This window comes from Nilaparvata lugens, unplaced genomic scaffold (genome assembly GCF_014356525.2).
Source record: "Nilaparvata lugens isolate BPH unplaced genomic scaffold, ASM1435652v1 scaffold7587, whole genome shotgun sequence".
In the NCBI taxonomy this organism is placed as follows: domain Eukaryota; kingdom Metazoa; phylum Arthropoda; class Insecta; order Hemiptera; family Delphacidae; genus Nilaparvata; species Nilaparvata lugens.
Genome location: NW_024093335.1, coordinates 1 through 13,003, shown reverse-complemented (window position 1 = coordinate 13,003; position 13,003 = coordinate 1). Strand labels below are relative to the sequence as shown.

Below are 13,003 nucleotides of genomic sequence, written 5' to 3'. Positions count from 1 at the left end.
ATGGCGCCCCTGATCGGAGAGCTTCTGTCCTGTTGTGTCGTGCCGTGTCGTCGAAGAACCGGTAAGTGTAAAAACGGCCATTGTCAAAAAGAAGAGACTTATCAAAATATGATTGTCACTCAGTTTGACTCTTTCATTGACCTTATTGGATAGTGCTTGATATGAACATAATAATGTGCACATTTTCGGAAATATTTACCTGTATTATTCAGCCTGTCAAACCTCGCGATCTGTATTTTATACATTCCCTCATTACATATTTAGAGCTGTCATTCACAACTATGTGTTAGAATTTGGGTTGGTGCTCAACACAATTAACCAGTCAAACTTATCATTGAAACTTTTTATTAAAATTTCTACAGTCCAAATTGCCTTTTATGCACTCAGATTGAATGCATCCTAACTGTAAATTGATGCATTAATGATTCAAGGCGCTTAAAATCTGTTGAAAATATTTGATTTTACATTTTTCATCATATTTAGTAGTAGTTGAAAGTATTTCACCTATTATCTCTCTGTTACCTAGTTCTTTATCGAATGGTCTAGGGTCTCACAATCTTAATATACAATAAATAAATGGTGGATTTCATATTCTTGACATTATATTCAGTGATAGTTGAAGGAATTCCACTCATTTTTATGGTGAAAAAAGCTCACTATAAATTTATTACTGTCACGATGCTACGAACTCCATAATCTTTATGGACATCTACTACAATATCATCTTGACATAAATACACTGAAAGTTCACAGAGAAAGATAGGAGAAAAGTTTAAAAAATCATTGAACATTTTTAATGATAATTTGGATGTAAAAATTCACAGAATAATATCATTAATATTCATGTCTCATAATGCTATTGTCATTTACAGGTTCTCTATAAATTCGATACGGTGAGGAATGTGATACAAGCATCTGTAAATTTGAATAGAACTTTGCTAGGTGAGTATATCAGTTTTTAATACTTTTCTCACATCAATTTATTTTTCTCATCAACTATTTAGTAAGTTTGAACTAGCAGTTTAGCAAAATAGTTTCCAAGGGCCACCATATGCACCACGATATAGTCGCATTCATGTGTTTAATTCCGGGTTTAGAAGATGAGCTGACTTATCTTCGTTTTAAGTGAGCCTAAAATGGGCCTACAATGTTTATAGTCTGTAAAACAAGTTGAGACTTGGCCCTCCATCCAAAGAAATTGCAGGGTTGCCAAATCGTGTAAAATTGCAACTTTCTTAAATTTCCAATTCAACGTCAGAATTGGATGTAGAATATCATCCGACCAATAGTTATTTTTAATTAATGATTATATGCTCGTCAATGTCGAGACATTTCGATTAGAAAACATGAAATTTTCGACATGCTGGAAACTTTTTAGTTTCGAAAGATAAGTGGGTGTTGAAAGCGAGAAAGTTTCTCAGAAATAATTGAAATTATTTTTTTAATTGTCAAAAGTAATCGGAAGATCGTATTTTGGAATCCAACCAACCAACCAACCAGGATTTGGCAACCCTGTAATTTCATCGGATGGAGGGCCAAGTCTCAACTTGTTTTACATAAACTATAGTATAGTGTCGATTCTTCATCATTCCAATAAAATGTCTATTCTTCAACTTCAACCATCTCTTGTTATGTCTTATCATAGAGAAAAAATAGCATGATAAGATTGCCTTTGTATAGTTCGTTTATGTTACAAATTCCACTGTTAACTCAAGCCGAAAGTTCTAGTAGCTATTTATTTTTTGTGAATCTATGTGACGCTCGTAATCCTCATACTGTGCTGTTTGTACACTATCACCCGGCTAAAACAGTAATAATATACAGTAATAGGCAGTAATCGGCTTGAGTTAACTTGAAATTCGGAACATAAACGAACCATACCATGGGATATCATCTTCTTGTGCTATCTCTTCTCTATGGTCTTACTGTAACTGTACTGAGATTTTCTGTTATCCGGTATCAAGCTCAACTAATTGTAATTGAATTATTTCAATGGATACCATGAAATCATTTTTCTGGTGATGGTTTCTTGATTCATTCCGAGCTGCTATGTATTAACACACTTTTTTCTATGTATTTAAACACGACATGCAGTCAAATATTAAGTAAATAATTAAAAACTTTTACTTACTGACTGAAGTACTTTCGATCGTCTAGCGATCATTTTCAACAGTGAAAATGATCGCTAGACGACCGAAAGTACTTCAGTCAGTAAGTAAAAGTTTTTAATTATTTACTTAATATTTGACTGCATGTCGTGTTTAAATACATAGAAAGAAGAGTATAATTTTTCTTTTTCATCCAACAGTTGCTTTTGTGAAAAGACTTATCTACTTGCATTTTTAATATTAGCATTTTAGTAATTGATTTTCTAGAATTTCCTCCTGTTTGAGGAGATTGATTAAGAAAGAATTTAATTTTTTTTCATAAGTTCCTTCAATTTAAAGGTTGAGATATATTAATTCATTATGTTAACTTCAATCAATGATGTACGAATAATATCAATATATTGACTGTTAAAAAAGTTTGTTGTTGTTAAAAACATTTTTCCTGTTTGCTATCACTGCTTGTTCATTTTAATGTTCTACGTTACTGTCAAATTCACGTTTCTCTTCTTTTTTTTTAGTTTTCAGTGTATATGAGAAAGAGGATGAGATTGAAAGCAACGAAAAAGAGAAGGATAATAATAATAATTTATACAGTTTATTTCTGGCAAGAGTGAACGGAGATGTTGCTGTTGAACTTCATTCCAAGAAACAGAATCAAATAATGGCTCAGTTTTTATACTGGCGAAAGAAATCGCCTGATAAATTTCTAGTTCTGGCACACCAAGAAGGTATTTATTGATTTATTTAATTTGAATACAAGCACAAATATCATAATACAATGATTGGGAGAAGGTTTCCAAGAAAGTATTTATTTTGGCTATTTCATTTGAATACAAGCACAAATTACAAGAATCCTTACTATGGCTAAAAGATTAATTAAATTACATTTTCAAAGTAAATTTGAAAATTTTTTAATGCGTACTGAATTTATATTGTTTGAAGCATATTCATCCATCTCCTGCCTTAAGGTCCGGCCACACAGCGAGCGATCTGCGATCCTATAGGATTTTATATCTATATTTTAGAGGGCGATCCAAGATATAGTAATAGAAAGCTACAGGTTCGTAGGCTGCTCTCTGTGTGGCCGGACCCTAAATAATGTCAAGGCCTCATCCAGACCAATGTAGATAGGAAATAACATTGGTTGAGTTCAAAGCCACTGATCGGTGAGTAAACGATGAGATCGGTGAGTGAACGTGGCTCTGAACAAACCACTGTTTGGTCGTTGAACGATGCATAGACTCACATGTAGCGCTACTGTACTTGGAATTGAAATCGGCCATTGAGGGGACAACCAGGAAGGTAATTACATACTAAAGATCTTGAAGATTTTTGTGATCTATAATATTTCAAAAATATATATTATATAATATCTCGCGCTAAAATACCTCAATGGAACCTTTAATTTCAAGTAAGAGCTAGCATTGGGAAGGCATAGGCATTGTGCGTTTAGACCTCTTCAAGGTCTTTGGTCTAACTGATAAGAAAAAACATATCCGGTTCGTTCACTGATCAGTTAATCGTACTTTCCACCAATTGAAAAGAACGTAAATAGAGTAGCTGAACGTAAACAGACATGGCTGAATACGAGGTTGTTTACAATGGACTCAATTATAATGTATTTGGGAGAGAGAAATGCATGATTACATAAATTCAATAACATTTTAAATATTTTACAAAGCATTTAAAACAACTCCAATCACCTGATGGTTTTCCATTTTCATTGATTACAATGAAATAGGTTAAGTTCTAGTTTTGTTTACAAAATATGATTAACAGGGGAAACATCTGTCAGTCATGACTCATGAGCAACCGTTCATCCACAGAATACACACAAAATGGAAGGTATCAATCTAACCAAGATTTGAGTGCACCAAGACCCATGACTGCATTATCTGGTTAGAAATTAAAACTACTGCTGTATTACAATGCTACATTTTCTTTCAATATGGCGGATTATGGCGTCAAGATACTAGCCGACTTTTCATTCTGTGGTTCATCTGTGATCAGGTTTTTTACTGAACGTAAAAAAAACCGATGGAATTGATCAGTGGCTTTGAACTCAACCATTATCTTTACTACTTTGTCAAAAATATGAATTAAAAATTTCCACTATTTTATTTTCATCCAATTTCCTTGGAAATACAGAGTTTTCCACATCTATTTACTTCCTATCCTGTGGAATACATTCTTCTATCACAGCCTTCATAATAACTCCTAAGCCAGCTTACATCTCGTAAGCCTCATCAACTTTCTTGATCCTTAGGAATTTATATAGATAGAAGTCTATTGGTGTATTGTTTTATAGGTTACTTTCCATTCCTTTTCTCTTGTAAAGGGTGTTTCAGAAGTAATGTCGAACATTTCAGGGTATTGTTCCTGGATGATAGAAGACTACAAATGTCGTATTTGAAGTGTCCAAAACTCAGCGGTTATCCTTATAGCTGCCATTTTGTTTTTTCACTTTGGAATTTTTATCTCAAGAACGAAATGTTGTATTGATCTGAAATTTGGCATGAATATTTATGCTAGCCTATAAAGACTCCTATATGATAAAAAATCCCAAGTGAAAAAACAAAATTGCAGCTATAAGGATAACCGCTGAGTTTTGGACACTTCAAATACGACATTTGTAGTCTCCTATCTTCCAGGACCAATACCCTAAAATGTTCGACACTACTTCTGAAACACTCTGTATAAATATTGTACTCCTATTAAAAGATAAATAGATGAAAAGGATAGATTCTCCAATATTGATTCATATTGATTTATAATAATTCAATAATTCCACTCTTTTCTATTGATTTCTAATTCTTGGAATAGATTTACTCAATATTCTATTAATTATTGATATATTTGCTATTGCTTTCTAGTTTTATATGTGCTATATTGACGTATTAATTAAAATATGTAAGCAATATTACAGTATTTAAATTTTTCCTTCTCGTCTCATTTTTCAGCTATTCAAATTTACCAAGTGGAAGGAAGTGATGATGAAAGTGAGGTAAATTTTGTTGCCTAGTTTTTAATCCTTATAGCAATAAATACATTCTAATTTTAGCTGTTGTTTTCAGTAATAACATCAAATAGTTATGCATGTTATCTAGTCTGTTAACATTCTTTCTCCTAAATAACATGGGTTAATTGAAGAGAGGTTCTCATTGCAACCAAGCGTGCAGATGAGAAACAAAATCTGGAAAGAACAATAGGAACATTCACACCGAAAGCGTACACTTGCTAGTTGCGTTCAGTGTGAGCAGTCACAACGAGTTTCAATAGCACTCTCCAGATTTTGTTTTTCGGCTCATGCATGATCTGACGTGCACATGCACATATACGCATTCAATGTGATCATACCGTTATTCACATGTCTTGTGGAAGCAAACAAATAATTTGGAAGTTAGTGACAAACTAACTTCCTATAGTGTGGTCCACGTTATAATGGCAGTGTTTGATTAGCAATGGTATTGCTATCCTTGTCTATCATTCAACAAAGCGGATAGCGCTATTTCTTTCTCGCTTTGCTCTGTTGCCAGATCGTCTTTCAACAATGTAGAATTGATAATTAACAAAATATTTCAACTTTGTTGAAGCTCTGACACTGTGTTACTTGTAAATATTTGAAAAACACTTACTTTTGTTGAAGTATTGAGGAATGCATTTCACTCCTGAAGAGGAGCTTCATCAGCCTCCAGAGGCTTAATCCAACAAAAGTAAGTGTTTTTTCAAATATTTACAAGTAACACAGTGTCAGAACTTCAACAAAGTTATTATATAGTGTTTCGTCATGGAAAGCAACTTCAAAATATTTCATATTAATATGAAATTATTTGAAAATATAATTTATTGCTTGATAAAATATAATTGATTATTTTAAACGAGAATGAACAGTCAATATTACATCAATAAACCTGTATCAGCTACCGTCTATAGAAGACAGAGGATCGGCAATGTTGTTCTGCTATCTTTCCTCACTGCCATTATAACGTGGACCTCACTATACATTTGCTCCTACATTAATCTCTCTACATTGTGCACATGTTTTGTGCTAGCAGACAGCCGATGATGTGCTAGTGAGTGGGGCGGTGGAGACGATAGTGGGTGCATTCGCGTGGGGCCAGTGGGACCCCACACACCAGGCGCTCTACCTGATCCACTACCGCAAGCCGATGCATCGTGTGGAGGGCGAAACACAACCTGACGAGACTGAACTGGCTCCCACTCTGTCAGCGCTCCAGTTTCACGAGGACATGCCACACGAAACTGTCGTGAGTAGAGCACCATTCTATCTTCATTTTATTTCATAAATGTTAATCTCTAGTAACTCCGGTAAAGCAACTGATAGTTTTTATAAAATAGAATTTTAGTACCCTTCAAAATTAATAAAATAATAAAACAAGAATACAAACAGACGAATACAGATGATGGTGTGATCACCACCGAAACTAGTAGTTACAATTTGTATTCTTTTTTTATTATTTTATTAATTTTGAAGGGTACTATAATTCTATTTTACTAGTAGTTTTGTGAACAGTAGACCTCACGCAGTATTCTCATCCACAAGAGTACCTGATTGAAACTATAGACCTTATGGAAATACAGCAATAGACTGGCTTCTCCACACATCTGTGTAATCACATGTCAGCTGATTTATTATGAATAATTCATACTTGTCACAATGACCAATGTTTATTGTAAATCAAATGGTAATAAATATATATTTCTACTAGCCGTCAGGCTCGCTTCGCTCGCCATATCCGTCTAGCCAGGGAGCTCCGCCCCCTGGACCCCCGACTGGATCGTCTAAGAATGAGATCAGCAGGCTCGCTTCGCTCGCCTGCATTTTTCATTTGAGCATTTCTATCATGTTAGGACGATCCAGTCGGGGGTCCAGACTAAACGTCTGGCTAAACGGATATGGCCAATGGAACGAGTAGCTCTTATTGAAGTAGCAGTGCCCAATAAATTTGCCCGCGATAAATGCATTTCAATCTTCAACTTGGTGCCAACCTAACAAAGTCAACTCAACTTAATGCCAACCTGACCAAATTATTAATTTTGTTACCAGTTAACAACTGTTTCGAAGAGGTACTCTCTCTAGATTATAGTTCTATATCAACATATGGTATGGACATTTTTCAATATTATAATTAAGAGAATAAGAAGAAGAATATACATGCTAAAAGACGAACTTTGAACCCTTAAAAACCACCCTTAACCTAGCGCCGCAGTGCAGGATGGTTTCTTACAGCTTGGTGTTTTTGTCATTCGAGATGGGTGTCTGGCTTGGAAGTGTTTCGGCCGCATTGCAGGATGACTGTTAACGGTTGCCGGAAGATCAACAGCTGGATTTTTTTCGTTATTTTTCGTGATAGAGAAATTCTGATTGCAGATTCGTTCTCAGCGACCCCAAGTTTAGCCTAAAGGCTCAGAATGTCAACAATGTTTCTAAATAATTAAAATTATCATGAAAAGTCATTAATATGGTAGTACACCACGTTTCTGGGAACTTTTTACTGGTGACTGGAGTTATTATGACACACAAAAATCAAAATAATCGTGAGAAAGAAAACTGCTGATGAACGCGAATAAGACCGCCACTCCATTGTTCTATTGTCTCGGCTGCTTGGCTGAGCCTGGCTGGAGGGATCAAATAACCGACTGGTCTGATCTTTCGTCTGTCCGCTAGGCGGAACTACGCCGACCATTGCTGGGTGGAAGACGTTACTGCGGCCGCTCGCATTTCCACCAACGCTGCTATTATTTGTTGTCTCAGCGCCTAGTCCGATTCAGCCAAGCAACCAGCCTGCACTGCGGAGCTAGGTTTAGAGTTAAAATATTTCCAAAAGATTTCTTAGTGCGCCTCTAAAGGGCCAACTGACAAATTTGAACGTTTTTGGTCCGGTAGATTTTTAGTTCTGCGAGAGTGTGAGTGAGTGAGTTAGTCAGTGAGTGAGTGCCATTTCGCTTTTATATAATATATAGATTTCTATTCCATAGTCTGATTTTTACTCTAATATTGGCATATAGTCCAGTCACTATATACATTGGTGCAAGCAATTTATATTGTAGTTCTGATTTTTTAATATATTATTTGGGTACATAAGAGAAGTCCAGAACCAATTTCCTTGAGCTAGATACAGGGTGGCCCAAAATCCTCGTATTTTCAGCTCATTTTCCAGTTATCAGTCATTTCTGCCAATTATTGTAATCGGACAGAAAAAATTGCTCTTGCCTTTTTTCTAGATTATAAAATGATGAATAAAATGAGATCATTCGGAACTCTCTATCTCCAATGAGTAGGCCTACTGAGTTATGATTTTTCAAAAATGAGTGAAATTTGAAGAAAAAAATTAATTTTGATGAAGTTTTTGATCAACAATATCTTCCGATTGTCACCATTTAGATGTATAATTCAAAATCCCTCTGGGCGTATTTTTGTACTCTACAATCTGAGATCAGATAGAGCGCTCTACCCTCATTTAGATTTCCAGGTACACCTGACAACAATGCTCATTGTATTGTGAAAAACACCTAATTTTCAGCTTCAACCATCATCACCAACTACATTGTCCTCACATTGATATTTCGCACAATGACATAAGTTCATGAGATTATGTTCTATAAGAATCACCCGTTAGATGCACTCCATTTCAGAATTTCCTAGTGGAGAGTCGCACACTTAAGGACACCTCAAGGATCAAAATTTCAAACACTTATAACTTTTGACACAATGCTCAGATTTCATCGTACTACACTTCATTCTTCTCGGCTCGTCAAGGCGGTTCAAAATCATGCATTATAAGTCAAATTCGGTCAAAAAATGGAAAATTTATTGTTGAGTGTACTTAAGCATATTCCAATACACAAAAAATAGCCAATTTCTATATTCAAAGCTATGTATCTCGGTAACTCCTTATAAAAATCATCACTTGATCTTGAAATGTACAATAGAATTTTCGCTTTCATCTGCTGTGAGTGATTCATGAAAAAATATGATCAGCCTTAACTAGCGGTTCCACGTGGAATTAAACCGACTGATCTCCAGGATTGGATATCAGCCACCTACCCGAACACGAGTTTAAAACAGAGTTACAACAGAGCCTCCTATCACGAGAGGAGCTCAAATTCAACCAACTCACCCCATTTCCGATGATCTCTTAGCTATAATGAGGTCCACGTTATAATGGCAGTGGATAAAGATAGAAGAATAGCGATGCCGATTCTCTGCTTTAATTAATTATTTTTCTACACAGTCAAAACATAATTGGCATCGTTGTGGACATAGAAAAGGATAGTACCACCGGCTTTGTCGAATGGTAGAGAAGGATAGCAAAACCAAAGTTGATCAAATACTGTCATTATAACGTGGACCTCACTATACTTCTTTTCAGCTGTTATCTCAAAGAAAGGGGAAAGAGTGGGGATGCGTATCATAAACACTCCTTCGTTTTACATCAAACTCCGAGATTGCCATGCGTTTTGACTCTCTCTCCTTCGACAAAGAACAGTTTGTGACAAAATTATGAATGACACACTGACTTTTCATTCAATTTTTCCCCCATTAATTCATTTTGTATGAATCAACTTTTTCATTAATTCATGTTGTGTGTTGAATGTTGCAGTTGAACATACCGCTGAACTTGCCTGGCATGGAGGGAGAGAAGGGTGAAGCGGCTGCAGCGGCTGAGTGTCGCACGTATGAAAACGACGCGGTTCCGCTGAGAGTGCACGACTGCTCACTAGATGTCACCGTGGTGTCCGATTCAAAGGGCATTCTCTGCATTTGTCATCATTACTTGTATCAGGTCAGTCTCAAACATACCGTAGCGATTTTCTTACGGCATTCAGGTGGGTCCATTTACAGTTTTCACACCTACCGATTGTCGTACGACACTCAGGTGGGCCCATTTACAGTTTTCACACCTACCGATTTTCGTACGACACTCAGGTGGGTTCATTTACAGTTATCACACCTACCGATTGTCGTACGACACTCAGGTGGGTTCATTTGCAGTTTTCACACCTACCGATTGTCGTATCTCACTCAGGTGGGTTCATTTATAGCTTTCACTCTACCGATTGTCGTACGACACTCAGGGGGTTCATTTACAGTTATCACACCTACCGATTGTCGTACGACACTCAGGTGGGTTCATTACAGTTATCACACCTACCGATGTCGTACGACACTCAGGTGGGTTCATTTGCAGTTTTCACACCTACCGATTGTCGTATCTCACTCAGGTGGGTTCATTTATAGCTTTCACTCCTACCGATTGTCGTACGGCATTCAGGTGGGTTCATTTACAGTTATCACACCTACCGATTGTCGTACGACACTCAGGTGGGTTCATTTACAGTTATCACACCTACCGATTGTCGTACGACCCTCAGGTGGGTCCATTTATCGTTTTCATACCTACCGATATTCGTACGACACTCAGGTGGGTCCACTTACCGTTTTCACACTACCGATATTCATACGACACTCAGGTGGGTTCATTTACAGTTTTCACACCTGCCGATTGTCGTACGACACTCAGGTGGGTTCATTACAGTTTTCACACCTGCCGATTGTCGTACGACACTCAGGTGGGTTATTTACAGTTTTCACACCTACCGATATCGTACGACACTCAGGTGGGTCCATTTACTGTTTTCACACCTACCGTTATTCGTACGACACTCAGGTGGGTCCATTTACCGTTTTCACACTACCGATATTCATACGACACTCAGGTGGGTCCATTTACCGTTTTCACACTACCGATATTCATACGACACTCAGGTGGGTCCATTTACCGTTTTCACACCTACCGATTGTCGTATGACACTCAGGTGGGTCATTTACCGTGTTCACACCTACCGATTGTCGTACGGCATTCAGGTGGGTTCATTTACAGTTATCACACCTACCGATTGTCGTACGACACTCAGGTGGGTTCATTACAGTTATCACACCTACCGATTGTCGTACGACCCTCAGGTGGGTCCATTTATCGTTTTCATACCTACCGATATTCGTACGACACTCAGGTGGGTCCACTTACCGTTTTCACACTACCGATATTCATACGACACTCAGGTGGGTTCATTTACAGTTTTCACACCTGCCGATTGTCGTACGACACTCAGGTGGGTTAATTTACAGTTTTCACACCCTCCGATTGTCGTACGACACTCAGGTGGGTTTATTTACAGTTTTCACACCTACCGATATTCGTACGACACTCAGGTGGGTCCATTTACTGTTTTCACACCTACCGTTATTCGTACGACACTCAGGTGGGTCCATTTACCGTTTTCACACTACCGATATTCATACGACACTCAGGTGGGTCCATTTACCGTTTTCACACTACCGATATTCATACGACACTCAGGTGGGTCCATTTACCGTTTTCACACCTACCGATTGTCGTATGACACTCAGGTGGGTTCATTTACCGTGTTCACACCTACCGATTTTCGTACGACACTCAGGTGGGTTCATTTGCAGTTTTCACACCTACCGATTTTCGTATGACATTCTGGTGGGTTCATTTACAGTTTTCACACCTACCGATTGTCGTACGACACTCAGGTGGGTTCATTCACAGTTTTCACACCTACCGACTTTCGTATGACATTCTGGTGGGTTCATTTACAGTTTTCACACCTACCGATTGTCGTACGACACTCAGGTGGGTTCATTTACAGTTTTCACACCTACCGATTGTCGTACGACACTCAGGTGGGTTCATTTACAGTTTTCACACCTACCGATTGTCGTACGACACTCAGGTGGGTTCATTTACAGTTTTCACACCTACCGATATTCATACGACACTCAGGTGGGTCCATTTACCGTTTTCACATCTTTCGATTGTTGTGCGACACTCAGTAACTATTGTCCTTTGATTGGCCGATTCTCACCAACAAATGTTAGCCGACAATCGATAACTGTGAAAACGGCCAATCTCTACAGACAGTAGTTGACAGTAATTGGTATCTTCTTATGCTCCACTTTCTCTATAGTATTGTCAATGTTTGTTTGTTTGATTATTGTTTTAATTTGTAGTTTTTGGTTGTTTTTCAGCCAGTAAAGCCGCCGACAAGTGAAGTAATGGATGAAAGCAATACGGTTCACTTTGCCTACTCGGTTACACTGCTGCATCACGGCCATGTTATACATTGCAACATCCCCGGCATACCGTTCTCACAGGCAACCACCCTCCGACCCACCTTCACCATGTATAACGGTCAGTAACTGTAGCTTTTTGCTCTATATTTTTGTATTTACTCATAAATTTCATACGCGTAACGCATGTAAGGTCGGAGCATTTCACAACTTGTATCCTCTTTCTTTCAATGTAATTTGTTTTGAACTCGGTCTGACCTGTTGAATGAACCCATAGCTGAGACTCACGTTAAAAAGAGTTAGCACCTAATTAACATTGGGTTGCCATCCTTGTCTGGCATTTGACAAAGCTGATAGCTCATCCTTTTCCAACTTCGCACCTTTGCTAAATCGCTCACAGGCTATAAAGAAATTATTATAAATTATCATTATATTTTATGGCATTCATGAATATTCATTAATAAATCATAAGACGATAAATTTGAGGTAGAATTCAATCAATTAATGATCTTTTAGAAAAGTAGCACTAGCTATTACTTTGGAATTGATCATTATTAACAAGAAATATCGGGGCCCGAGCTTCGCTCTTTATTTCTATTTATTGACCGAGCGAAGTGAGGTCTAAGATTCAAGTCGATGGTTCGGCATTTCTATTAATGTTTAAATGTTTATATGTGTTGCGCATTTACGGTGAAACGTGGTAATAGGTTTTCATGAAATTGACAGGTATGTTCCTTTTTTAATTGCGTGTCGACGTATATACAAGGTTTTT

At 37.4% G+C, this 13,003-nt stretch overlaps 1 protein-coding gene across 1 annotated transcript; it reads left to right on the top strand.

The window, feature by feature from the left end:
* Positions 1-6,160: 6,160 nt before the first annotated feature.
* Positions 6,161-12,352, top strand: LOC120356709 (protein pigeon-like; the record flags this gene model as incomplete). The annotated part of the gene is made up of 3 exons (XM_039445681.1): positions 6,161-6,376; positions 9,734-9,916; positions 12,190-12,352. Coding segments are annotated over 3 exons (562 nt in total), but the record flags the coding sequence as incomplete, so codon positions are not given.
* Positions 12,353-13,003: the final 651 nt, after the last annotated feature.